Below are 26,643 nucleotides of genomic sequence, written 5' to 3' on the forward strand. Positions count from 1 at the left end.
GAAACACCACCACATCTGGCAGATGCACCGCTTTGGTCACTCCCCTGTGGGCATCTCCATCTCTTTTTGCTGGCAAGTTAGGGACACCTGGCACTAAAAAAATCCTGAAATTGGATCATTTTCCACGGTCTAATATCTTCTCTTGTGGTACAAATGCATCTGTGGCCACTGTACATATTATACGTCTATGTCTGCTCATGGTTGTCCTGGTCTTTCATTCGATGAGCCCTCTGGTCATCCTAACCACCCTCCCGAGGAACCCCATCACGCCCATCAGGTTGTTTTGCTCGGTGCTGTTTGCCGCGGGAATTACGCGGATCATTTGGGAGCAGATAATCAGAGTAATCATCCCTGCCAGCTGAGGATCTCGGAGCATCCTACGGGAAGCCTTGCACGTTGTGCTGAGGATGCCAGACGTGCTTTGATGCTCGTGGGGAAAGCAGGGTGGCCACCACGCAGATGGGAACTTCAGTGGTGTTTTCTGTCACAAAAGCTCATCTGAAGGAGGTTCAGTGTTGTCTTCTGTGCCAGCACACTGCTCGCAGGGCAAGAGACTTTCTTCACCACTGGGACATCAAATCCACGTATTTATGTTTCTGTCATCAGCACTGGAGTTGGTCCCTGCCTGAAGTCGGAGCATTCCTAAAGCCAACAGTGTTGTGGAGCAGCCAGGTTTCACGGGAAGGGAAGGGGGCGGATCTGCGTGCTGGATGGCACTGGGGTTCTGGTCCGGCCCAGCAGGGATTTGTGCCTCAAGCACCAAGGTTTCCATGGTCAAGTCCTCAGTGCTTCAGTGCCTTGCATGGAATATCACAAAAGACTTCGAAAGATAAAAGTTCTCCTTATTAACTGAATTCACCAACTCTTGATGCTGGAAACTGGGTTCATTTGGGAGTTATAGACTCGGGGCTCCACTCAGAAGGGCACTCGCACACCCCAAGGTACAATTGCACAGCAATTATTCACAATCTTAAAATAAAGCGTATTTCTGTGTGCTCTGCCAGAGCACAGTCTGAGCTGCAAAACTCAGGAAGTGTAAGAGTTGGAAGGCCCCTGGGTCATGGCTACGAGAAGTAAAGATATTGTGAAGTCTTTCGCATTTTCTCTGTTTAAAACCAGCACCAATGTATTTGATATGGACACCATTAATCTGCTGATTGGCCCAGTGTCTCTGATAGGTCGAGCCTGTTTGCTGTGATGAGGTCTGATGGATTTAATGTGAGGTACCAAGAAATACCCAATGATTCCTTCCGTTCTGGTGAGATGGATGTTGTGATATAGTGGCCAGCAGGGCCAGGGAGGGGATTCTGCCCCTCTGCTCTGTGCTGGTGAGACCCCACCTGGAGTCCTGCCTCCAGTTCCGGAGTCCTGAGCACAGGGAGGACGTGGAGCTGTTGGAGCAAGTCCAGAAGAGGCCATGGGGGTGATGTGAAGGCTGGAGCACCTCCTGTGTGAGGACAGGCTGAGAGAGTTGGGGTTGTTCAGCCTGGAGAAGAGAAGGCTGTGGGGAGACCTCAGAGCAGGTTCCAGGGCTGAAAGGGGCTCCAGGAAAGCTGGGGAGAGGCTCTGGATGAGGGAGGGCAGGGACAGGATAAGAGCAAACTGCCCATGGACACCTCCCAGACCACAGGATGAGCATCTCGGCATCAAGCAAGAGGTTTCAGGGAGGAACCAAATGGAACAATCCAGAGGATTTGGGGAGGAATGAGTAGAGCAAAACTGAGGGACAGAAAGGGTCCACCACAGGACAGATCACTGGCTGGTCATGCCCTGCTCGCTCACTGAGCCCTTCCCAGCGAGCCCCACGCTCACAGCCAGTCCATGGGTCAGGGCTCCATGGGGCAGCAACCGGATTGAAGGAACCCAGGTGCGAGAGGGTGGGAGTCTCTGATGATCCCCTAGCAGCTCTCACCACAGCAGCGAGCGTACAAGGCTGGGTATGGCGAGGTCACCAAGGAGTTGATGCGGGGCCGCTGTGCGCCGTGGCCCTGCCCACACGGTGTTCTGGGCTCCAGCACTGCAGCCCCCACCACCATGGTGACAGCATTCGTGCCGCTGCCCCACCACCCATGGCCCTGTGGTCCCAACACCCAGCTGCCCTCACTACTATGGCCTCGCAGCCCCCAGTACCCCACCACGTGAGCACTGGGGAATTCCCAGTCATGCAGCTGCACCTCCCAGTGCTGCCGCCTCTAACGTCATTGCCAGACGCACTGCATCGCTCTGACATCACGGAACACGGACACCAGTGCTGCCATCTGCTCGCTTTATTGGAGTGGTTCCGGCTGCTCCGGAGCCAGGGCCCAGGCCCCAGGGTGCTCAGTGTGTGGGGTTGGGGGGCGCAGAGGTCTCAGAGGGCAGCGCCAGCCCCAGCAGCCCCCGGGCGGTGGTGAAGAGGTTGAGGGGGGCAGCACCGTCCGTGATGAGGGTGGAGTGCAGCCCCAGGCTCTGCAGCAGCTTCACCTGGGGATGCGCGGTGCTGGATGTGAACCCGGCCCCAGCGACCCCGACCCGGCTCAGCCCCACGGAGCCCCCGGCTCTGCCGGCTCCCAGCCACAGCCCAATTCACAGTTCCAGCCCCACTTTCAGCTTCTAGCCCCTATTCGCAGCCCCTATTCCCAGCCCTTTTCCCACACCACTGCCATTCCCAGCCCCCATTTCTGTTCCCCACTCCCAACATTTTACCTAGTCCCAAACCCTATTCCCAGCCCCATTTCTATGCTTCATTCCTTTTTCCCAGCCGCATTCCCAGCCTGTTTCCATACTCAGGCCCCCAGCGCCAGCTCCCATTCCTAGTCCTAGTCCAAGCTCCCACTCCCAGCTCCCAGTCCCCGTCCCCCATTTCCAGTCCCACTCCCCACTCTCAGTCACCAGTCCCCAACTCCCATTCCCAATTCTAGTCTCCAGCTCCCAGTCTGCAGTCCCCAGTCCCAGCCCCAGTCCCATTCCGCAGTCCTATTCCCCAGTCCCAGCCCCCATTCCCAGCCCTCAGCCCCCAGTCCCAAGGCCCCAATTCCCATTCCCAATCCCAGCCCCCAGGCACACCCTCAGTCTCCAGCCCCCAGTCCTATTTCCCCAATCCCAGTCCCCATTCCCAGTGCCCGTTCCCACTGCCCTTCCCAGCCCAGAGCCCCCCGTCCCCAACTCCCATTCTCAATCCCAGCCCCTAGTCTCAGTCCCAGTCCTCGTTCCCAGTCCCATTCCCCGTTCCCCCCGCTGACCTGCAGCTCGGGCCCGGCCCGGGCGATGTCCGCCAGCACCTCAGGTCCCAACGCCGCCGCCACCTTCTGCACGCGCGACGCCTCCACGTCCGCCAGCGCCTGCGCACGCGCCGCCTCCACCTCCGCCAGCGCGCGCTGCGCCCGCACCTCCTGCGCCTGCGTGCGCTCCGCCCGCGACACCTCCGCCTCCTGCGGGGGGGGAAGGGGGACGGTTAGTCTCCGCCCACAGACTAGCCCCGCCCACACAGAGCCAGCCAATCCCAGATACGGCCCCACACAAAGACCCGCCGCCGCCAAGCCCCACCCACAAGACCACCCACCGCCGAACTTAGCCCCGCCCACATCTCGAGCCCTCCAACCCCAGCCCCAGCCAAGCCCCTCCCACGGCCCTGCTCCCACCAATCCCGGGCCTCGACAAACGTTCACCCCGTCCCAGCAGAGCCCCGCCCACCGCCAGAACACACCAATCACAGGCCCCATCGCGCCCAGGCCCCGCCAATCCCAGGCCATGCTCCTCACTCAGGCCCCGCCCCCCGGCAATCCCCGCCCCCGCCTGCTCCACCCCCGAGCCTGAGCCCCGTCCCAACAATCCCAGCCCTCGCCCGCCCCAGATCCCGCCCCCTCGTCACCCCCTCGCCAAGCACCCGCCTCGCCCCTCCAATGCTCCGCTCGGCCCCTCCCCGCCCCCTGTCCCGGCTCCGCCAATCCCAGGCCCCGCCCCCTGCTCTGGCCCTGCCAGTCCCAGGCCACACTCCCGTTCGGGCCACGCCACCTTTGCCAGCTCCACCAATCCCAGGCCACTCCTTCTTTCCCAGCCCCACCAATCCCAGGCCATGCTCCCCCATAGGCCCCGCCTCCTTTCCCGCCCCGCCAATCCCAGGCCCCGCTCCCTCCCCCGCCCCACCGATCCCAGGCCATGCTCCCTCCATAGGCCCCGCCCCCTTTCTCGGCCTCACCAATCCCAGGCCATGCTCCCTCCACAGGCCACGCCCCCTTTCCCGGCCCCACCAATCCCAGGCCATGCTTCCTCCACAGGCCACGCCCCTTCTCCGCCAATCCCAGGCCCTACCCCTCTTCCGCCCCCCGCTCCGCCCCGTCCCGCCCCCCCGCCCCTCTCACGGTGTCGATGGCGGCCGCCTCGGCGCGCAGCTTGGCCTGCAGGATGGCGGCCTCGCCCTCGATGCGCGCCGCCTCGGCTCTGGCCTGCGCCTCGGCCTTGGCGGCGCCCGCGCTCTCCACGATGGCGCTGCGGGAGCAATGGGATTAGTCCCCGCCCAGCCCCGCCGGCCCGGCCCCGCCCCGCCCCGCCCCGCCCCGCCCCGCGCACCTCTGCGCCTCCAGCTCCAGCAGCGCCCGCCGCGCGCGCTCCGCCTCCGCCTGGTCCAGCAGCCGCTGCCGCTCCAGGCGCCCCCGCGCCTCCTGCGCCAGCCGCTCCGCCTCGTGCCTGCGGGAACGGGGATATGGGGACACGGGGGGGGACACCGGGACATGGGGACATGAGGGGACACGGGGGAACGCGGGGGTGCGGGAACGCGGAAGACACGGGGATATGAGGGACACGGGGGACGTGGGGACATCAGGGGCATGGGGGAAAGTGGGGACATCAGGCGACACGGGGACATTGGGGGCACGCGGACACATGGGGGAGATCAGGGACATGGGGTCATCAGGGACACGGGAGACACTGGGGCATGGGGGATGTGGGGGGAACAAAGGGACAGCAGGGATGTGGGAGACATGGGGGACATGGGGACAGCGGGGACATGGGGGGACACGGAGGACATGGAGACACTGGGAGAACACTGGGGTGTGGGGACGTGGTGGGACATCAAGGACATGGGGGCATCAGGGACATGGGGTCATCAGGGGCACAGGAAATGCGTGGGTGTGGGGACAGCTGGGACACGGGGGAACGCGGGGACATCAGGGACAGGGGGACATCAAGGATGTAGGGGGACATGGAAGTGTGGGGACATCAGGGATGCAGGGGACATGGGATGAGGACATCAGGGATGTGGAAGGGACACCAAGGATGTGGGGACATCAGGAACACGGGGGAACACTGGGACATGGGGGGCAGCAGGAACATGTGGGGAATGCTCTGGCATCAGGGACATGGGGCGAACACGGGGATGTGGGGGGACATGGGGGTGTGGGGACATCAGGGACACAGGGGGGACAAGAGGACATCAAGGATGTGGAGGGGACACCAGGGATATAGGGACACGGGGACATTGGGGACAGTAGGGGGTCACAGGGACATCAGACACATGGTGGGACAAGGGGACAGCAGGGACAGAGGAGACAGGTAGGGGGACATGGGGACATCAGGGATGTGGGGCGACGTGGAGGTGTGGGGACATGGGGGGGGACACAGGGGTGTGGGGATATCAGGGACATCGTGTGTGGGGACACCATGGATGGGGCACACAAGGTGTGGGGACATCACAGATTGGGGGGGACACAGGGTGTGGGGACATCAGAGATGTGAGGGGGGCACACAGGGACACAGGTAAATGGAAACATGGGGAGCCACCAGGAACCACTGGGAGATATGAGGGGCAGAGAGGGATGCTTGGGGACATAAAGGACATGGTGTGGGGATGTGGAGCAATCTCCAGCTGGAAGAGGTGCTGGAGGGACATCGGGGAACCTGGTGGGACAGGAGGGGACACAGGGCAGCTGAGGACCTGGCAGCAGCCTCCTGGGAGTTGGTGGCAATCTCGATGGCCAGCTGGACGCTGCGCTGCAGGGCATCACGAGTGCGCTGGTCCACGGGCTCCACGCTCTGGATGTCAACGCTGGTCACCACCAGCCCATTAGGGGCAAAGCGGAGCTGCTCCCGCAGCCGCCCAGCCTCGTCGAAGCCAAAGACAGCCGAGCAGATGAGACGATTGGAGTTCTGGGGACAGCAGAGACAAACGTGGGGACATTGGGGTCATGTGGGGACATCGACGATATTGGGCACTGGGCATATGGGGGGATATTGGGGAACACACGGGGCTTCATCAAAGCCAAATGTCCCTGAGCAGAGCAACCTCTCGGAGTTTTGGGGATGTCAGGAGTATGTGAGACATTTGGGCATGTCAGGGACTCAAGGGGACATCAGGGACTCAAAAGGAAATCGTAGACTGGAGGGGACATCAGGGACATCAAGGACTCAAAAAGGGCATCAAGGGATAACCAAGGACACAAGGGGACATCAGGGACTCAAAGGGACATCAGGGAGTCATGGACACCCAGCGTGACATGGTAGGATGACAGGAGGTGACCCTGGGCACCAGCGGGGGTGTGGCTGAGGCAGGTGATGGTGGGTACTCTGCCCAGTAGAGGGGGTGGGGGACGTGGGGACAGACCTTATGGAAGTCATCGAAGGTGACAGCGGCCACAGCACCACGCACGCGAGAGGCCAGGGCCTTGCAGGCGTCACCCACGAAGTCGGGGACGCTGAAGAGACGCCCCAGGGCGCTGGGGTCCTCAGGAATCTCAAAGTGCCTGGGGGGGAAACTGCCCTCAGCACCACCTGCCAGCCCCACTGCCCTGACCCCTGTCCCACAGCCACCTCTGCCCCATAGCCATGGGGCTGGAGCTGCAGACCCAGTCCCACCAGCTGTAGGTCAGGTGGAGTTACAGACCCCACTCCAAACCCTCAACTCCCCACCAGCTGGAGGTCAGATGGAGCTCCAGACCTCCCCAAGCCCTCCAGCTCCACCAGCTGTAGACCAGCTGGAGCTGCATCCCCCCAGCCCCACCACTTATAGGTCAGATGAAGCTCCAGCCCCCCAGCCCCACCACTTGTAGGTCAGATGGAGCTGCAGCCCCCAGCCCCACCAGTTGTAGGCCAGCTGGAGCTGCAGGCGTGCGTGGTCGGCCGTCTCAATGGTGACGATGTCGGCGCAGAAGTCAGGGCCGAGGCGCAGGCAGAGGCTGCGGCGCGCGTGGGGACGCTTGGGGCGCCCAGCCGAGAGGGACAGGACTGTCAGCTGCTCCCCCGGGCCCAGCACCACCAGGTCGGGGCCCAGCACCACCCTGCAAAGGGCGAGAACGTGTCAGGGTCCCTGCGTGAGGTCACCAGAGCAGAGCAGAGGGGCAGAATCCCCTCCTGCCCTGCTGGTCCCAACAGCGTGGATGCAGCCCAGGACATGGTTGGTTTCTGGGCTGCGAGCGCAAGGTTGCAGCTCATAAAATCCTAGAATCCCAGAGCGGTTTGGGTTGGAAGGGACCTCAAAGCCCCTCTAGTTCCAAGCCCCCTGTGACAGACAGGGACACGTCCCACTGGATCAGGCTGCCCAAGGCCCATCCAACCTGGCCTGGAACACCTCCAGGGATGGGGCAGCCACAACTTCCCTGGGCAACCTGGGCCAGGGCCTCACCACCCTCACAGTGAAGAAATTCCTCCTTATTCCTAGTCTAACTCTGCCCCTTTCCAGTTTCTACCCATTGCCCCTCGTCCTATCACCACAAGCCTTTGTGAACAGCCCTTCCCCAGCTTTCTTGTAGCCCCTTTCAGGTACTGGGAGCTGCTCTAAAGTCTCCTTGGAACCTTCTCTTCTCCAGGCTGAACCACCCCAAGTCTCCCGGCCTGTTCTTGTATGGGAGATGCTCCAGCTCTCAGATCATCCTTGTAGCCTCCTTCTTATGCTGAGGATTCCAGAACTGGACGCAACACTCCAGATGAGGTCTCACAAGAGAGGAACAGAGGGGCAGAATCACTTCCCTCGCTCTGCTGGCCACGCTTCTTTTGATGCAGCCCAGGATACAGTTTGGCTTTTTGGGCTGTGAGCTCAAATTGCTGGCTCATGTCAAGCTTCTCATCAACCAGCACCCCAAGTCCTTCTGCTCTGGGCTGCTTCTCCATCATATCATCCTCCAGCATGTACTGAAACCACAGGTTGCCCCGACCTTGCACTTGGCCTGGTTGAACCTCATAAGGTTCTCACAGCCCCACTTCTCCAGCTTGTCCAGGTCCCTCTGGATGACATCCCAGCCTTCCAGTGTGGCAACTGCACCACTCGGCTTAGTGTCATCATGTTGAGCTCCTCCTCCACCAACATCCCAAGACCTTTGCCTCAAGGCTGCTCTCCATCCATTCTCTGCCCAGCATGGGTTTGGAGTTGCCCCAACCCATCTTCCCCCAACGCCACATCCTCCATCTCCCACATCTCTTCTCCCCATGCCCAGACCCAGAGGTCCTCACCGTGCCCGCCGCTCCCGGTAGTCATAGACCTGCACGGCAGCGTTGTGGGGCACCTGGTACGTGACGGCACGGGTACGGTCACGCTGGGGGAGCTCAGCATCCGGGCAGGAGGAGGAACGGAACCCAGCATCCCCATCACGGATGTCTCCACGGGCTTCAGCCAGCAGTGCCTCCACGCTGGGGGGCAGCTCCTTCTCCCACAGCTCCTCGGCCTCGGTCAGCATGTAGGTCTGGCCCGTCACCACCCGCACCTGCACCAGGGCCACCTCAGGGCACTGCTGGGCTGGGATGGCCACTACGGGCCCTAGAGTGCAGGAAGGTGGTGGCTTGGGGGGCAAGGGGAGCACTTGGATGGGGTGTGGGGGCAGTGAGAAGGGGTGTGGGGCATACTGAGAGAGAGGTGGGTGTTACTGGGAGCACTGGGTGTTATGGAGGTGTATGGAGGCACTGGGAGAAGTATAAGGGATATTGGGAGCATGAGGATGTGCTGACAGGGTACTGGGAGCTCAAGGAGCTGGAAGGGCCATCAGGGAGCTATGAGGGCACCAGGGAGCTAGAAGGCCCAACAGGGAGCTATAGGGATTCCAGTGAGCTCCAGGAGCTGGAAGGGCCACCAGGGAGCTGTGGGGGTTCCAGGGATCTCCAGGAGCTGGAAGGGCCACCAGGGAACTGTGGGGGCTCCAGGGATCTCCAGGAGCTGGAAGGGCCACCAGGGAGCTGTGGGGGCTCCAGGAGCTGGAAGGGCCACCAGTGAGCTGTGCGGGCTCCAGGGAGCTCCAGGAGTTGTAGAAGCTATGACTGGTACCTTGCCTGTGCGGATGTCACGCACGTAGATGCCTTCATTGTCAGCAAGTGCTATAGCCTGGCGTCGCTCCAGCACAGCCACCTCAGCTGGTGGCACATACTCGGCAGGTCCCCGGGCCAGCCAGCGGTCACCCGCACACCGTATCACCTCCTTCGCATTCTGGGAACATGGGGATGGCATCAGCGACCAGCCTGGGAATGCAGGGACCACCCCACTCCCTGCATGGGGACACAGCGACACAGACATTCAAGGCCCTCTGTCACACTGAAGACATGGAGCCAGAGACCCTCCCCGTAGTCCCTCAGCTCGGGAACTCCTTCCGTGCTCCTCTGCTCCCCACCTGGCTTGAGGACACAGGAACGAGGACAGAAGCCCCACAGGTGTCCTCTGGGGCCTCCATAATCCTCTAGGAGTCCCTCACATATCCCAACTGTCCCCAGGTGCCCCGGCTGTCCTCCATGACCTCTGACCACTCCTGGGTCCCTCCAGTTGTCCCCCATCCCTCCAACTGTCCCTAGTTGCCCCAGTGATCCCAGTCTCTCTGGACCCCCCTCAGTTTCTTCCCAGGTGCCCCTGGCAGATCCTGAAACCCCAGGTGTGCCTTGGACCACCTCACTGACGTCCTTGATGGTCTGGAGTGCCTGGAGCAGCAGCCCCTCATCCTCGGAGAGCACGTAGACATCCTGGATGCCAGCCTGGAGCCGCTCACCCGGCTGCAGAAAGAAGGACTTCTCCCCCTGGGGACGAGGGGATGTGTCACCAGCAAGATAGAGACACGGCAAAGCAGTGAGGACATGGGACAGGGGCATGGGGACATGGTGAGAGAGGGAAGAAGGACATCAAGACATAGTGGGATGCAGAGCAGGGAAATGGGTACATTGGGATCCCTCCGGGATGTCTTAGGGTCCCTGTGTGCCACCTTCAGGAACTTCAAGGGTGTCTACAGGGACACCAGGGCCACACCTGGGTTCCTATGGAAGCTCAGGTCCCTCGGTAAGACACCAGGGCTAATGAAGGTGTACTGGGGCCCCCTGAGACCACCTTTGCAACCTTGGGGCACACGTTTGGGTATGTCAGGACCACCTGTAGTCCCTGGGGCTCTCAGGTCACCTTAGGCACCCTAGCGGACACCACAAGGGGCTGTTAGAATCCCTCAGGGATGCCTTAGGGACTTTCAGGGACACCCAAGGGGTACATTGGGATCTCCTGGGGCCACCTTAGAGACATTTACAGACACCTATGCATAGACACAGCTTCTTTGGAGCCACCCATGTGTCCCTTGGGGCCACCTTCAGGTCCCCAGAGCCACACTGGGGTCTTTTGGGGCACCTTTGAGTCCCCCAGTAACATAACAGCAGTACACGACATGTCTTAGTGTCCCTAGGGACCATCTTTGATACCTACGGACAAGCTAAGGCTATACCAGGTCCTCAGGGGCCATCTTTGAGTGCTCACCCTGACAACGCGCTGCTGGCCCAGCTGGGGCTGCCCGTTGGGCCCCACGGGGTCGAGCACCACACAGTACTGCCGGGGGCCAAGTGTCGTCACCGCCACCTCGGCCACCACCTCCTCGAAGACGTCGGGGATGTAGGCCTCGCTCTGTGCCTGGGTCACCAGCCATTCCTCACCCGTGCGCCGCACACAGCCCTGCTCGTCCTCAAAGGTCCGCGTGGCCCGCAGGTGCAGGGCTTTCTGCAAAGGGTGGGCACACGGTGGATGATGGTACACGCAAAGCGGGCCCAAACTGACCTTGTCACCCATGGGTGCAGGGAGATAGGGTGATGGGACCCTCAAACCTCCCAGAGGGACATCACTGCCTGTGGGTGCAGGGGGACAGGGATGGGGTGGGTGGAGGGGACACAACCCTCTGATGGGTCCTTGTCACCCATAGGGGCAGCGAGGATGGGGACATGGTGGGTGGAAGGGAAGACAGGACTCTGAAGGCTCCTCATCTCTGGGTGCAGGTGGGACAGGGATGTGATGGGCTGGGGGTGATGGTACCCCACATCCATCCTGGAGGGTCCTCATCACCTATGGGTGCAGGAGAAGGGGGACAAGGGACTCCCAAATCAATCCCAAAGGGTCCTTGTCACCCATAAGAATAAGAGATCTGACGTGCCCATCCTGGGTGTCCTTCTCCCCCGTAGGTGCAGGGGACACAGGACCCCCAAACCTATCCTAGGGGGTCTTCATCACCCATGGGCGCAGCAGGAAAGGGGTCACAGTGGGCTTCAGGGGGGACAGGAGGGTTTTCATCATCCACTGAGGCACGGGGAACATGGACACCATGGGTGAAGGGGGTGGGACCTCCTGGAGAGTCCTCATCACCCATGGGCACAAGGGACAGGCTTGTGGTGGATGCTTCACCCATCCCAGAGTGTTCCAGTTGCTCATGGGTGCAGGGGAATAAGGATACAGGACCCCAAACCCAGCCCAGAGGGACCTCATCACCCACAGGCACCAAGAACGTGAGGGCTAGGACACCCAGTACCTTGTCAGTGAGGATGTACGCATCCACAATGTCCACCACCTCCTCGTAGACACCGGGCAGGTAGGCGCCCACCCGCTTCACCAGCCACTCCTCCCCTGGGAGCAGGGGAACAGGGGCTGAGGACGCTGGGGGGCTTGTGGGGAGAAGGGACCAGGGGCTCAGTGTGTTGGGGCAGGACGTAGGGCAGGAGGGAGCTGGGAGCTCCTGGGGTATTGAGGGCCCTGTGGATCTCAAGCATCTTAGGGGTGCTGGGGGCAAGGGGTCTCAGGGGTGGGATGGCAGCCCTGCGGGTGTTGGGGGCTCCAGGGAGCTCTGAGAGCTGGAAGGGCCACCAGGGAGCTATGGGGATTTCAGGGAGCTTCAGGACCTGTGGGAACTCCACAGAGCTTCTAACAGTGCCGCGATGGAAGTTTTGGAGGTACCAGCGGTTCTGAGAGTCCTGTGCGTGCTGGTGGATGAGGTCCCCAGGGGTGCCATCCCACCTTAGGACCCCTCACCCATTGGTCTTGGGTGGGATAGGGTTTATGGACAATGGGAGGGGTGAGTTGGGGATCCCTGGGGTGATGGAGGGAGCAGAGAGGGATCCTGGGGGTGCTGTGAGGTGGGATTGGTTTATGGAGGATGGGATGGGTGAGCTGGGGACCCCAGGGGCACTGAGGGATGGGACAGAGGTCCTGGGAATGCTGTGGGTATGAAGGGGGTGCTGGGTGTCCCAGGAGTCCCAATGGATGGGATAGGGCTGCTGTCAGATGACCCAGAGCTCCCATGGGTGCTGGAGGTGTACACAGGGGTCCCAGAGGTGCTGCAGGGTGAGGACAGGGTCTCAGGGTTCTGGGGTGGCAGCAGGGGTGCCTTCAGGCAGCACAGGTGTCCCACAGGTGCTGTGGGAGGCACAGGGTGACACTGTGCCAGCCAGCTGAGCCCAGCATGCCCCCAGTGTCCTGGGTGCTACCTGTGACACGGCGGGTGCCGTTGCGGTCCAGGCACTCCTTGCGTGCCCGCAGGCGGATGGCCTGGTTGTGCCCGATGACCGTAGCCTGCAGCGTCTCGGCCACCTCCACCTCCTTGCGTGGGATGTAGGTGCCTGCGGTGCAAGGAGGAGTTACTGCTGCAGCGAGGGCAAGACTCCCGATCTCAGCTAAAGTAGAGTTTCATCCAAGTAATTGTGTCCTTTGAAAGTCAGGCAGAACATCCCTCTGACAGCAGGGGTTCCTTCAGCCAAGCTTTTTCCAGACACTGTTTGCTCTTTGGGGATGAGAACGCCTTGTGTTCAGGGGGATCTGTGCTGAACAGAGGGGGCTGCTTCTGGAATCCCCTCTGGTGGGAGTTTTCTCCCTATCCGACAGGCAAGGTCAGGCCGAGCTGGACCCCAGCTCCAAATGACAAGAGTTTTGACTGTTGCGAAGTTTCATAATGACATTGAAATTAGACCTTGGAAAGTTATAGAATATGCATAAGATTTCTGGGAAAATCTATCCATCTGCATGGAAGTGGGAAATCCATTCTGTGCCAGCTCGTGTCTCGCTGCACACGATCGATGGGGATCACTCCTGGTGCTGCCCAGGGCTGATAAGGGGCACTCGCCTTATAAAACTCCAAACTGGGTCTGAGAGAGATGATTTCCTGGCATTTTCGGTGTCACCTGTGGGTACCCAAGGGTTCCCCCCACTCACCGGGACCCTCGAAGAGCCACTCATCTCCTGCCACAAACTTATTCCCATCTTCATCGGTGAAGTCGAGCAGGGCGCGCAGGCGCAGGGCGGTGTCGGCCAGAACCACCTGCAGCGGGGTGACACCCTGCAGGGACACAGACACGGGGCTGAGAGAGCCACTGGGGACACAGGTGTCACAGCACGAGGGCATGAGGGGCACTTTGGGAGATGCCCTGGGGACACTGTGGGGATGCAGGGGGGAGACGTGGGGGCCACAGGGTGTCACTGTGGGAGACATGGGGCCCACCGTGGCGGATGTGGGGACACGGGGGTCACAACAGGGGTGAGGGGAACGTGGAAGTCACCATGGCGGATGTGGGGACATGGGGGTCACAACAGGGTTGTGGGGGTGAGGGATATGTGGGGGGCACCATGGGGGATGTGGGGACATTGGGGTCACGACAGGGCTATGGGGGTGAGGGGGACGTGGGTGGGGGACACCACGGGGCATGTAGGGACATGGGGGTCACAACAGGGCTGTAGGGGTGAGGGGAACATAGAAGGCCACAGTGGGCGATGTGGGGACATGGGGGTCACAACAGGGCTATGGGGGTGAGGGGGACGTGGGGGGACACCATGGGGGATGTGGGGACATGAGGATCACGACAGGGGTGAGGGGAATGTGGGGGTCACCATGGCAGACGTGGGGACACGGAGGTCACAACAGGCCTGTGGGGGTGAGGGGGACATGGGGGGACACCATGAGGGATGTGGGGACATGGGGGTCACAACAGGGCTGTGGGGGTGAGGGGGACATGGGGAGACACCATGAGGGATGTGGGGACATGGGGGTCACAACAGGGCTGTGGGGGTGAGGGAGACATGGGAAGACAACATGAGGGATGTGGGGACATGGGGGTCACAACAGGGCTGTGGGGGTGAGGAGGATGTGGTGGGGGGACACCACAGGGCATGTGGGGTCATGAGGGTCACAACAGCGCTGCGGGGGTGAGTGGGACATAGGGGGACAGCAGGGGACACACGGGGTGAAACCCCTGAGCCAGGCTGGGAGCAGGGGGTGTGGGTAGCGGCTGGGGCTGGCAGGACAGGGGACACTGCAGGGGCACCTTGGGGACAGGGACACAGTGGGGAGCAGGGACTGGGGGCTGCAGCAGCCGGCTGGGCACAGGGAGCTCTGGGGGCTCTGGGAACAGTGGGGGACGGTGGCTGTGGGGACCGTGGGGCCATGGGTGCCGTGGCGGTGGGGACAGCGAGGGGTCACGGAGGTGGGGCTGGGGGAGCCATGGGGGGCCGGGGGCTGCTGGAAGGTGCTCAGCACCTGCTGGATCTCCTCGCCGGGGTAGAGCGGGAAGGGCTCCTGTGCCAGGCGGATCTCAAGGTCGGCGTGTCGCAGCCGCGCTTGCCCCGCTCCATCCACCAGCACGGCTCCCGTGGGGCCCCGCACCACGGGGTTCAACACCACGCAGTAGTGCCGCGGCGGCACCATCACCATGCGCCGGGGCGCAAACACCACCCTGTGGGTGGCCCCGCGTCAGACCCACAGCCCAAAGACACCCCCAGCCCCACAGAGACCCCCCCAGCCCTATAGAGCCCCACAGTGCCTACCCTAGCCCTATAGAGATCCATAGGGCCCACCCCAGCCCCACAGAGCCCACCCAACCCCTACAGAGCCCCACAGAGACCCCCCAGCCCTACAGAGACCCTCAGAGATGTCCCAGCCCCACAGAGCCCACCCGAGCCCTATAGAGCCCCACAGAGCCTACCCTAGCCCTATAGAGACCTATAGAGCCCACCCCAGACCTATAGAGCCCCACAGAGCACACCCAACCCCTACAGAGCCCCACAGAGACCCCTCCAGCCCTATAGAGCCCCACAGAGCCCACCCAACCCCTACAGAGCCCCACAGAGACCCTCCCAGGCCTATAAAGCCCCACAGAGCCTACCCTAGCCCTATAGAGCCCACCCAACCCCTATAGAGCCCCACAGAGACCCCCCAGCCCTATAGAGCCTACCCTAGCCCTATAGAGACCTATAGAGCCCACCTCAGCTCTATAGAGCCCCACAGAGCTCTACCAGCCCTATAGAGCCCACCTAGGCGCTGTAGAGCCCCCCCTAGCCCTATAGAGCTCCCCTGGGCCCCACAGAGCCCTATAGAGTCTGCCCTCCAGCCCTATAAAGCCCTACAGAGTCCCATAGAGCCCTCTGGACCCTATAGAGCATCCCTAGCCCTATAAAACCCTACAGAGCCCCACAGAGCCCTGTAGAGCTCCCCTGGCCCAACAGAACCCCCCTAGCCTTACAAAGCCCCACACAGCCCCCCAGCCCTATAGAGACCCCCTAGCCCTATAAAGTCCTATAGAGCCCCTAGGGCCCCACAGAGCCACCCCAGCCCTACAGAGCTCCTCTAGCCCTATAGAGCCCCAGGGCCCCATAGAGCCCCCCACTGCAGCCCTGTAGAAGCCCCCTAGCCCTATAGAGCGCCCTCTAGCCCTACACAGCCCCCCAAGGCCCCACAGTGCTGGCCCAAGACCTATAGAGCCCCATCCCGCATAGCGCCCCCAGGGCCCTACAGAGCAACCCCCCAGCCCTATAAAGCCCCATAGAGCCCCCAGGATTCTACAAAGCCCTCCGCCCTATAATGCCCCGAAGAGCCACCAGGGTTCTACAGAGCCACCCCAGCCCTATAGAGCTCCTCTAGCCCCACAGAGCCCCCCACCCCAGCCCTGTAGAGGCCCCCTAGCCCCATAGAACACCCTCCAGCCCTACAGAGCCCTAAAGAGCTCCCAGGACCCCACAGTGCCAGCCCAAGACCTATAGAGTCTACCCCACCACCCTATAGCGCCCCCAGGGCCCTGCAGAGCCCACCCTCCCCCAGCCCTATAAAGCCCCATAGAGCCCCCTGGGTTCTACAGAGCCCTCCCAGACCTATAAAACACCATAGAGCCCCCAGGGCTCTACAGACCGACCCCCCAGCCCTATTGAGCCCCCCAGGGCCCTATAGCACACACCCTATAGAACTCCCCAGGACCCCATAGATCCTCACAGCCAACTCTTGCCCTCGACAGCCTTAAGGAATCCCCACGACCTCCCCAGTGGCCCCCCAGAGCCCCTGAGTACCCACCTTGGCCCCATACAACCCCAATGTTCCCCAGGGCCACCCTCCAACTCTAAAGAGCCCCCCAGCACCCCCCAACTCTAAGGACCCCCCAACCCTAAAGAGTCCCCTAAAAACCCCACAAACCTGAAGAAGCCCCCAGTTTCCCCCCAGCCCTAGAGAGACCCCCATCCCCTCCCAGATCTAAAGAGTCCCCCAAACACCCCCCCATCACCCTATAACTGTATAAATTCCCCTCCTGTCCCATGGCAGCCACATTTCACAGTCCTGCCCCACTCAGGGCTGGGTCCCATCACCCCACCGATCCTCTCCTGCCCGACAGCACCCAACTTCTTTAGTCCTGCCTGAACTATAGAGTCCCATATACTATACGGGCACAGATCCTGCCCCATGGCACCCACCTCTCGTGGTCTTGCCGGATGTAGGTGTGGGGGCCAACTTCCACACGTGTGACATTGCTGTTGAGGTCCAGCACATGGACATAGTGGTAGGGGGGGATGCGGATCACAGGGTCCTCCATTGGGCAGAAGACTTCGCTGTGGGGCAGGAGACCTTCCCAGGGCGTGGTGGAGTTCAGCTGTAGAGCAGAACAGCCGGAGGCAGCTCACCGTGGGGCAGGAGACTTTGCCACAAGGAAGAATAGCTTCCTGTGGGGCTGACAAGATTGCTGTGGGGCAGGAGAGATTGCTGTGGGGTGAATAAGCAGGGCAGGACAGGCAGAAGACCTCACCCTGGGGTTCATGGTGGGGTAGGAGACCTTGGCACCGGGTAAGAAAAGCCTAGGGTGGGTCAGAGGGATGACAGGTGCCCTTGCCATGGGGCAGAGGGATGACAGGTGCCCTTGCCATGGGGCAGAGGAGCTCCCCACAGCAGGGGATGCCTGGGACCCTGCCGTGGGGTAGGAAAGCTCATTGTAGAGCTCGTGGGCTTGCTGTGAGGCTGGGATGTCATGGTGGGGCTGAGGGATCACCATGGGGCTGGGGGGTCGTGGTGGGGTCAGGGGTCACTGTGGGGCTGGAGGAGTTGCTGTAGGGCTGGGAGGACTGGAAGGAGACGTGACCATGGGGCAGGAGTGCTCACTATGGGGCAGGATCAGAGGGTTGCTGTGGGGCCAGGGAGTGTGGCTCTGTTTGCTGTGGGGCTGGGAGGGTTGCTGTGGGGCTGGGAGTGGGGGCTCGCTGCATGGCTGGGGGGATTGCTATGGGGCTGGAGGGAGGTCGCTGTAGGGCTGGGGGGTTATTACTGTGGGGCTGGAGGGAGGTTGCAGTGGGGGTGGAAGGGGGGATTGCTCTGGTTGCAGTTGGTCTGGGGGGGTTGCTGTGGGTCTAGAGGGGTGGGGATTGCTGTGGGGCGTCGCTGTGGGGCTGGGGGGGACTGCTGTGGGGCTGGGGGGGATTGCTGTGGGGGGTCGCTGTGGGGCTGGGGGGGGATTGCTGTGGGGCTGGGGGCGTCGCTGTGGAGCTGGTGGGGGTCGCTGTGGGGCTGGGGGGGATTGCTGTGGGGCTGGGGGGGTCGCCGTGGAGCTGGTGGGGGTCGCTGTGGAGCTGGGGGGGATGGCTGTGGGGGTCGCTGTGGGGCTGGGGGTCGCTGTAGCGCTGGCTGTGGGGCTGCAGGGGGAGCTGCAGGGGCGCAGACCTCACCGTGGGGCAGCAGGACGCCTCGCCGTGGGGCAACAGGGACTTCCCGGTGGGGCGGGGCTCGCCGTGGGGCAGCGGACCCCGCAGCCGCTGTCCCCTCCGCCCCATTCCAACCACAGGGCCCGTTCGCCCCGCCCAGGGCTGAAGATTCCGGTTACCGGGCGGGGCTGAGCTGGGGGGGCAGGGATGGGGGGAGACGAGGGAGGGGGCAGGCACTGGGGGGTCACAGGCGCTGGGGGTGAAGGGGGTGACAGATACTGGGGGGCGCTGGGGGGTCGCAGGCAGTGGAGGGGCAGGCACTGGGCGACGGTGGGGGGGGTCACAGGCAGTGGGGGGCACGGGAAGTGCACAGGTACTGGTGGGCACTGGGGGTGCACAGGTAGTGAGGGGGATGAGAAAGGGTGCAGGCACTGAGGGACGCTAGGGGGGCACTGGTATTGGGGGGGCACAGGGAAGGGTGCAGGTACTGGGGGGCACTGGGTGGGCACAGGTAGTGGGGGGGCACGGGGGGCAGGCACTGGGAGTCACAGGCAGCCGGGGGGCACAGGTTAGGAGGGGCACAGGCAGAGGGGTACGGGGGACACTGGTATTGGGGGCACTGGGGGAGTACAGGCACTGGGGGTCACAGGCAGTGGAGGGGCACTGGGCACACAGGCACTGAGGGGGCACAGGTGGGGGGGCACAGGCAGAGGGGTATGGGGGATACTGGTACTGGGGGTCACGGGCAGCGAGGGAGCACAAGGGAGGACACAGGCACATGGGACACAGACATTTGGGAGGCAGTGGGGTTACAGAGGGGCACTGGGGAGGCACAGGCATTGGGGGGTCACAGGCACTCGGGGGGAGACAGATGTGGGGCACAGGCATGGGGGGGCACAGGTATCGGGGATCCCCAGGTGACAGATCCCACCCCCGGCGCCTGTCAAGAAGGTGCTGCTTGAATGCTCTGGATCAGAGCCTGAAGACCGCTTCTCCTCCGTCAGGCTGCTGGTAGACACCAGCCATGGCTTTCCTTCGCTTTCTTGGCCCTGAGTTTTTACCCGGAAGCTCCTGACTTGTTGTTTGCTTTTTTTGCGACACAGCTCTGGGCAATAAATCCCTGTGCTCACGCAGAGGGCAGTGCCCCAACCCTTCTTTCCTGGACTGTCACTGCTGCACAGCCTGCGGTGCTCTGGTCATGGCGTTCACCCAAACCCCTTCAAGGAGAGTGAAGAGATTGGACATTCTGAGCTCTCGGTGGCTTCCACCTCGTCCTGCGGTTCCCCCAGAGCGTGCCGGGGCGCAGTGGCTGCTCGGCCAGGGCTCAGCTGGGACACAGCTGCTGGGATTCCTCCTTTAGAGGAGCTCCCCATGTTCCTTGGGCGCTTCTCCCTGGCTTGGATCAGCCGTGGGGTGGCCTGCAGGGAGCAGATCGTCCCCCTGGGTTCAGTTGTGGGCCCCTCACTCCAGGGAAGACCTTGAGGGGCTGGATCACATCCGGAGAAGGGAACGGAACTGGGAAGGGTCTGGTGAACAAGGATTGTGGAAGTGGCTGCAGAAACTTGACAGTGATGCTGATCTTTGGTCGTGTTTTACTTCTCTCTGCAAACCTGGGGGTTTCCAGACAGGGGAAATGATTCAAAACTAAAACTGTCCTGTGGTGAACTTATTATCTGATGGGAGGTTGTGTCCCCGCGCAGGGTGTGGGCTGAGCTATCTGCTGAGAGGGGGGTGCAGCCAGGCCCGTGCCACGCTCTGATCCCAAGGGACAGGTCGAGAGGGAATGGCCTCGAGCTGCGCCAGGGCAGGTGTAGACTGGACATAGGAAAAATGTCCTCACTGAAAGGATTGTCAGGCCCTGTCCGAGGCTGCCCAGGGAGGTGTTCAGTCCCCATCCCCGGAGGGGTTTAAAAGATGTGCAGATGAGGTGCTCAGGGATCTGGTTTAGTAGTGGGCAGGTACGGTTGGACTTGATGATCTCAAAGGTCTTTTCTAAACTGGTGATTCCATGAAGCTCCGCTGTCACAGGCAGGAGTTACCTGCCCCATCCCTGCAGGGGTTCCAGGCGGGGCGCCATGGATTTCAAGCCCCTGATCCATCCGCGGTGACCCTGACCGGGTCCCAGATCCCTCCCCTCAGTCCCTCCCAGATCCCTCTCAGATCCCTCTCAGATCCCTCCCCTCAGATCCCTCCCCTCAGATCCCTCCCCCCAGATCCCTCCCCTCAGATCCCTCCCCTCAGTCCCTCCCAGATCCCTCTCAGATCCCTCCCCTCAGATCCCTCCCCTCAGTCCCTCCCCTCAGATCCCTCCCCTCAGATCCCTCCCCTCAGTCCCTCCCTCGGGCGGCGCCTGCGCAGGGAGCGGCGTAGCCATGGTGGGTGAGCGGGGCGGGGGCAGCGGCCCTCATTCCCTCCTTGCACCCCCTGTCCGCCCCCCGGACCCCTCTTGCACCCCCACTCCTCCTCCCTTTAAACTTTCATTCGCCCCCTGTACCCTCACACCCCCCCGCACTCCCATTCCTCCTCCTCGCACTCCCATTCCACCCGTTTCCACTCCCGTTCTCTCCTTGCACCCCTGTTCCTCCTCCCCTCGCACCCCCATTCCCCCCTCGCACCCCCATTCCCCCCTCGCACCCCCATTCTCCCTCCTTACCCCCTCATTCTCCCCCCTGCACCCCCATTCCCTCCTTGTACACCCATCACCCCCCCTTGCACCCCTATTAACCCCTTGCACCCACGTTCACCCCGCCTTAAACTCCCATTCCTCCTCGCACCCCCGTTCACCCTCCCCCACACCCTCCTTGCACCCCCATTCTCGCCCTGCACCTCCATTCCCCCTATTACCCCTCCCTGCACACCCATTCCCGCCCTGCACTCCCATTTCCCCCTATTACCCCTCCTTGCACCCCCATTCCCGCCCTGCACCCCCATTCCCCCCATTCCACCTCCCTGCACCCCCATTCCACCTCCCCGCACCCCCATTCCCCCTCACACCCACATTCACCCCCTCCTTAAACTCCTATTCTCCCTCCCTGCACCCCATTCTTCCCCCCTCTTACACCTGCTTTCCGCCCCACCCCGCTTCACTCCTCACCTTGGTTCCCAGGGGTCCCCCCTCCTACACCCCCATTCCCTCCCTCCCCGTGGTTCCGGCAGGGCTCCCTGCCTGCACCCCTGTTCTCTGCCTGCACCCCCTTATCCCCCCTTGCACCCTCATTCACCCTTAGTCACAGGGGTTTCCCCCCTTGCACTCCCATTCCCCCCTTGCACTCCTATTCCCCCATTCTGCTTGGTCCCGGGGGCTCTTTCCCCCTGCACCCCCACTCCCCCCTTTTCCACCCCTATTCCCCCTCCTTGCACCCCTGTTCTCCCCCCTGCACCCCTGTTCTCCTCCTTGCACCCCTGTTCTCCCCCCTGCACCCCTGTTCTCCTCCTTGCACCCCATTCCCACCCTGCACCCCTATTCCCCCATGCACCTCCATTCACCCCCACTTAAACTCCCATTTCCTTTCCCTTGCACCTTCATTCCTCGTCCTTGCCCCCCATTCTCCCCCCATACCCCATTTCCTTCCCTACACCCCCATTCCTCTTCCCCCACACGCCCATTCTCCCTTGCATCCACTTTCACCCTCACTTAAACTCCCATTCCCCCTCCTTGCACCCCCATTCCCCCCCGCACCTCCATTCTCTCCCCCTCCACACCCATTCTCCCACTGCACTCCTATTCCTTCCCTCTGCACCCCTATTCAACCCCCAACTCAGTCCTGGTGGGCTCCCCCCCTGTACCCCCATTTCCTGCACCCCCATTCCACACCTCAGTCTGAATGGGCCCCCATTCTCTGCACCCCCATTCTCTGCACCCCCATTCCACACCCCCTCAGTCCCAATGGGCCCCTGCCCTGCGCCCCCTGTTCCCCCTCCCTGCACTCCTATCCCCAGCCCTGCCTGCTCCTGGCTGGACTCACCTGGTTCAGGACAGCGGCTGTGGAGCCGGTGCCACCTAAACTTGTTTGCCCGGTGGGAGGTGTGCCTGCCCAGGGCAGAGTTTGGAACTGGATGGGCTTTGAGGTCCCTTCCAACGTGTTCCATGATTCTATGACCTAATTGTAAGGAATCCCCAGTGCACTTGGTGCTAGTGAGGCCACACCTCGAATCCTGGGTTCAGTTTTGGGCCTCTCACCCCAGGAAAGACATCGAGGGGCTGGAGCACATCCGGAGAAGGGAACAGAGCTGGGAAAGAGGCTGGAGAACAGAGGTTGTGGTCTTGTCCCATCCTTTGTTACTCAGGAAAGACCACCACCCACCTCCCCACAACCTCCTTTCAGGAGCTGCAGAGAGCGATGAGGTCTCCCCTCAGCCTCCTCCAGGCTAAACAGCCCCAGGACCCTCAGCTGCTCCCACAACCCCTGTTCTCCAGACCCTTCCCAGCTCCGCTCCCTCCTCTGGATGTGCTCCAGCCCCTCAATGTCTTTCCTGTAGGGAGGGACCCAAACCCGGGGCCCACAAGTAAAACAAATGGCAGCTGGAATGTTCTGTTGATGTGTGCTCTCTCTGTTTGCAGGCTGAGGTGGAGGAAACCCTGAAGCGAATTCAGAGCCAGAAAGGAGTGCAAGGAATTATTGTTGTGAATTCTGAAGGTGCTGTGACAATCGCGGTTTGTGGAGATGTAACCGATTCTAACGTGTGCTTGCGGAGCTGCTCACTGGAACACTTGTGTTTAGGTTGCAGTGGGTCCTTGGCAAAGGTTTTCCTGTAGCCAGAGCTACGAGTTAGGCTAGAGGAGAGCACAGCGGCCTTCCAGTGCCTGATGGGGCTGTGGGAAAGCTGGGGAGAGACTTTTTATGAGGGCCTGGAGTGATAGGATGGGAGGGAGTGGCTATAAATTGGAAGGGAGAAGATTTAGACTTAGACATGAGGAAGAAATTCTTCACGCTGAGGGTGGTGAGGCCCTGGCACAGGTTGCTCAGGGAAGAAGCTGTGGCTGCCCCATCCCTGGAGGTGTTCAAGGCCAGGTTGGATGGGCCTTGAGCAGCCTGATCCAGTGGAAAGTGTCCCTACCCATGTCAGGGGGGGTTGGAACTAGATGGTCTTTAAGGTCCCTTCCATCCCAAACCACTCATGATTCTGTGATTCCGATTTCTGGTTTCCTGCAAGCTTACATTCTTTGTTTTAAGAATTAAATCAAATAAAAGAAATTGCAGAAGCTTAGAATTATTTGAGTTACCCAGCGTTTGAGGCTGTGTTCTCTCCAAACCTCTGTTAGGAGCGCTGAAAGCTCTCACAACACCTGAAATCTCACTGCTCTGCATGTCCCAGGCTTGAGCACCTTAGCGGCTCTCCTGAGACCCCTGAGGTGGTTCTCTCCTCTTGGAGTCACTGCAGGGCCCAGCAGAGCAGGTTGTTTAGCCAACTCTAGATACACCGTGAGCAGCTCTGCTTCTTAAAATTGTGTGATTCTCAATTTAAACTGGGGATTTCCTAGGAATAACCCTTGGGAGAGATGATGGATAGTAGCTCTACATGAATATTCTGACCATCAGACCCTGCTGTGCTCCTGCTCACGGCTTTCTTGTAGTAGTGAATATTGGATTGTGCTCTCCAGGCTGAAGCTGCGGTTATTTGAACACGCACCTGCAGCAGCGTTTCTGCCACACTAGTATTGGCACTCAGCTGCCAAGTTGTTCTGATCCATGAGTGGAATTTTGGCAGGCCCTTTGTGGGATAATGTATCTAAAGGGTGGCAGGAATGTGAGGGAGGGGAGAGCGCTTGCTGGTAGTGTCGGTGTGTCTGTCCTCGTGGCTGGTGCACAGGGACCGAGCCAGGGACCTCGCGGGGCTGCTTCAGATCTTGTGGCTGAACACCGGCGCCTCAGCTTCATACCTGTGTGATGCAGCGGCTGATGGCCCACAGTATCAACACCAATCCCAGCTTAGAATACTGGAGGAGCAGCTAACTGATGTTATTTCTGAACAAAAAAGCTGTTTCCAGTCAGGAGGACAAGATTGAAACATGAGCATACATTCTCTATGCAAGGACAGGCTGAGAGAGTGGGAGCTGTTCAGCCTGGAGGAGAGAAGGCTGTGAGACCTTAGAGCAGCTTCCAGTGCAGAAAGGGGCTCCGGGGAAGCTGGGGAGGGGCTCTGGATCAGGGAGGGCAGGGAGAGGATGAGGGGCAAGGGTTTTGGGCTGCAAGAGGGGAGATTGAGAGGAGATCTTAGGAAGAAATGTTTTCCTGTGAGAGTCGGAGGCGCTGGCCCAGGTTGGGCGGAGCAGTGGTGGCTGCCCCATCCCTGGAGGTGTTCCAGGCCAGGTTGGATGGGGCTTGGAGCAACCAGATCCAGTGGGAGGTGTCCCTGCTCATGGCAGGGGTTGGAACTGGCTGGGCTTTTAAGTTCCTTTCCAACCCAAACCATTCTGTGATTCTATGATTTCCTCTTCCCCCCCAATATAATTATTATTATTTATTTCCAGTTATAAATCTCATAAATAACAATATAAATGAGAAAAAGTAAAGCACTGATGCTGCTAGAGGTAAACAGTTCTTCTCGCCTACACCTCTGCTTCCAGATCTTGCCATTCCACATCTTATTTCTGTTCATGTTCTCCTTTTAAGCCTTTGAAAAGAACACTGCTAATCCCTGGTGTCGCAACCACATCTGCTTACAAATCCACCCTGGCTGGACCTGGTGGTGCCCAAGGTGGAGTTAGTTCTGGAGCTTTGTCAACGAGGCTTGCTGTTCCCTGATTCCTGCAGGTATTCCAATCAAAAGCACAATGGACAACTCCACAACCATTCAGTACGCGGGCCTCATGCACAGCTTCATCATGAAGGCACGGAGCACCGTGCGGGACATCGATCCCCAGAATGACCTCACCTTCCTGCGGATCCGCTCCAAGAAGAATGAGATCATGGTTGCACCAGGTAATGTGAGTGGGCTGACAGCAGACAGCAGCGGATCCAGCTGAATTCTTCTCTCATGCGATAGATGCTGTCAGCCTGAGAGAAAAGTTCTGCCAGCAGCTTTTATTCATGCTGCATAATTTCTTCTTTCCCAAGAAGCTGTTTTGCTTTCTTCAGGGTTGAAAGCTTTTATCGTTGACCTAAATTTGCTTTTTCGTGTTGGAATGTGGGAAATCACTTTCCTTATTTCATGCTGATCAAAGTAGGAAGTGTTAAATAGCATTAGAGAGTGTGTGGCAGCCTTGTGTGCTTTGTGTTTGTCAGAATAAACCCACAGGAGTTGAGAAGGAATATGTTTAGAGGAATTTCAGTTCAGCGCTGCAAATGTATGTGGGAAAGCAGAACAATCTGATGGATTGTCCAGAGAAAAGAAGTAGAGCATATTGTAGCTGTAATTGGGAGTCGCAGAATCCAGCAGCAGCCTTCTTTTCAGGGAATGTCCCGTGTTTCATCAGATGATGAAACAGGAAGCAGTGAGATGGGGTGCTGGTCACCTGTGGCAGGAGCTTGGCTTTCTTCCTTTGTGCTGCATCAGCTCCGTGGTGAGATTGTGCTGAGGGAGAGGCAGAGTGGGGCTGTGGTTGCAGTGGGCTGCTCCGCAGGGCCTGGCTGCGAGGCAGGCCATAGGGTTTGTGCCAAGGCAGCCGGCAATTTCCATGTGGAGGATGACAAGAGAGGAGTAGGCCTTGCTCCAGGAAAACTGCAGCCCGTCAGTCTGCCTGCGAGAGGAGAGAAATCGCCACCTGCACCACCTATATTGAGACTATCATTGCCTGTGCCGGTTACTGTTATTTCCTATGCACATTCTCAGTTAAATTCAGCTTGCTTGGGAGCACACAGTTCCTAAAAGTGGGACATCTTTCTCAGTAAGACTCATAAAAGTCAGCGATCTGCCCTGCCAAGCCTATTTTGCTCATTGAGAACGAACACCAGGACTCTGGTTCCCACTGGGTGTCATCGAGATAGGAAAAAGGGTTGGAATTCAGTGTCACTGTGAACAAATATCATCAATGAGGAAATTATTTCTTTTTTTTCCTTCTCCAGATAAAGACTATTTCCTGATCGTCATCCAGAACCCGACTGAGTGACTACACTGACTAACGCGGTCTGATTTTTTTCCCCTTTGACCAACTGTTTTCTTAATTTAACCGTAAAGAATAGAGCGTTAGCGTTAACTCTGCTGTGCCACTTCCCTACCGTCTGGAAAACCAAAAGCGGGTGGGTTTGTTGTTTACAAACAGAAAAAGCGTCACCTTTTTTTTTTTTTGTATCGCAAGTTGTTTTGAGGAAAAGTTGGTGAATTAGAATCTGGCAGTAAAAACCAGGTTCTTTTAGTAGTTAAGAGTATAATATAATAAAACTCTAATAGTATTCTTAGAAGGTTTATTCTCTGTGTGTTTCTATGCTTCTCTCACCACTGTTTGAGATGCGCTTCTGCACTGTTGCTTTTGAATGGCTGTAAATATGACACTTGCCTGTCCTCTTGTTCTGCCTCATTCTGTTGGTTTAACGGAGTTCTTTGGGAGAGTCAAATGTTGAATTAAAAAGTGGCAGCAGTGACTG

The 26,643-nt window shown here is 60.0% G+C and overlaps 2 protein-coding genes across 2 annotated transcripts; one reads left to right on the plus strand and one right to left on the minus strand.

The window, feature by feature from the left end:
* Positions 1–2,237: 2,237 nt before the first annotated feature.
* On the minus strand, positions 2,238–18,269 carry MVP (major vault protein). Its single transcript, XM_054081895.1, has 17 exons — positions 18,143–18,269; positions 16,904–17,079; positions 14,706–14,901; positions 13,388–13,511; positions 12,667–12,798; positions 11,715–11,809; positions 10,679–10,915; positions 9,835–9,960; positions 9,224–9,382; positions 8,419–8,669; positions 7,053–7,250; positions 6,578–6,716; positions 5,912–6,123; positions 4,549–4,665; positions 4,341–4,467; positions 3,222–3,410; positions 2,238–2,463 (listed from the first exon to the last, which is right to left on the minus strand). Exons 1-17 carry the CDS (start codon positions 18,245–18,247, stop codon positions 2,320–2,322), a joined length of 2,727 nt encoding a protein of 908 aa, XP_053937870.1. The 5' UTR covers positions 18,248–18,269; the 3' UTR covers positions 2,238–2,319.
* Positions 18,270–20,409: 2,140 nt separating this feature from the next.
* Positions 20,410–26,640, plus strand: DYNLRB1 (dynein light chain roadblock-type 1). Its single transcript, XM_054081917.1, has 4 exons — positions 20,410–20,493; positions 22,680–22,755; positions 24,874–25,041; positions 26,125–26,640. Exons 1-4 carry the CDS (start codon positions 20,491–20,493, stop codon positions 26,166–26,168), a joined length of 291 nt encoding a protein of 96 aa, XP_053937892.1. The 5' UTR covers positions 20,410–20,490; the 3' UTR covers positions 26,169–26,640.
* Positions 26,641–26,643: the final 3 nt, after the last annotated feature.

This window comes from Cuculus canorus, chromosome 16 (genome assembly GCF_017976375.1).
Source record: "Cuculus canorus isolate bCucCan1 chromosome 16, bCucCan1.pri, whole genome shotgun sequence".
Classification (NCBI taxonomy): domain Eukaryota; kingdom Metazoa; phylum Chordata; class Aves; order Cuculiformes; family Cuculidae; genus Cuculus; species Cuculus canorus.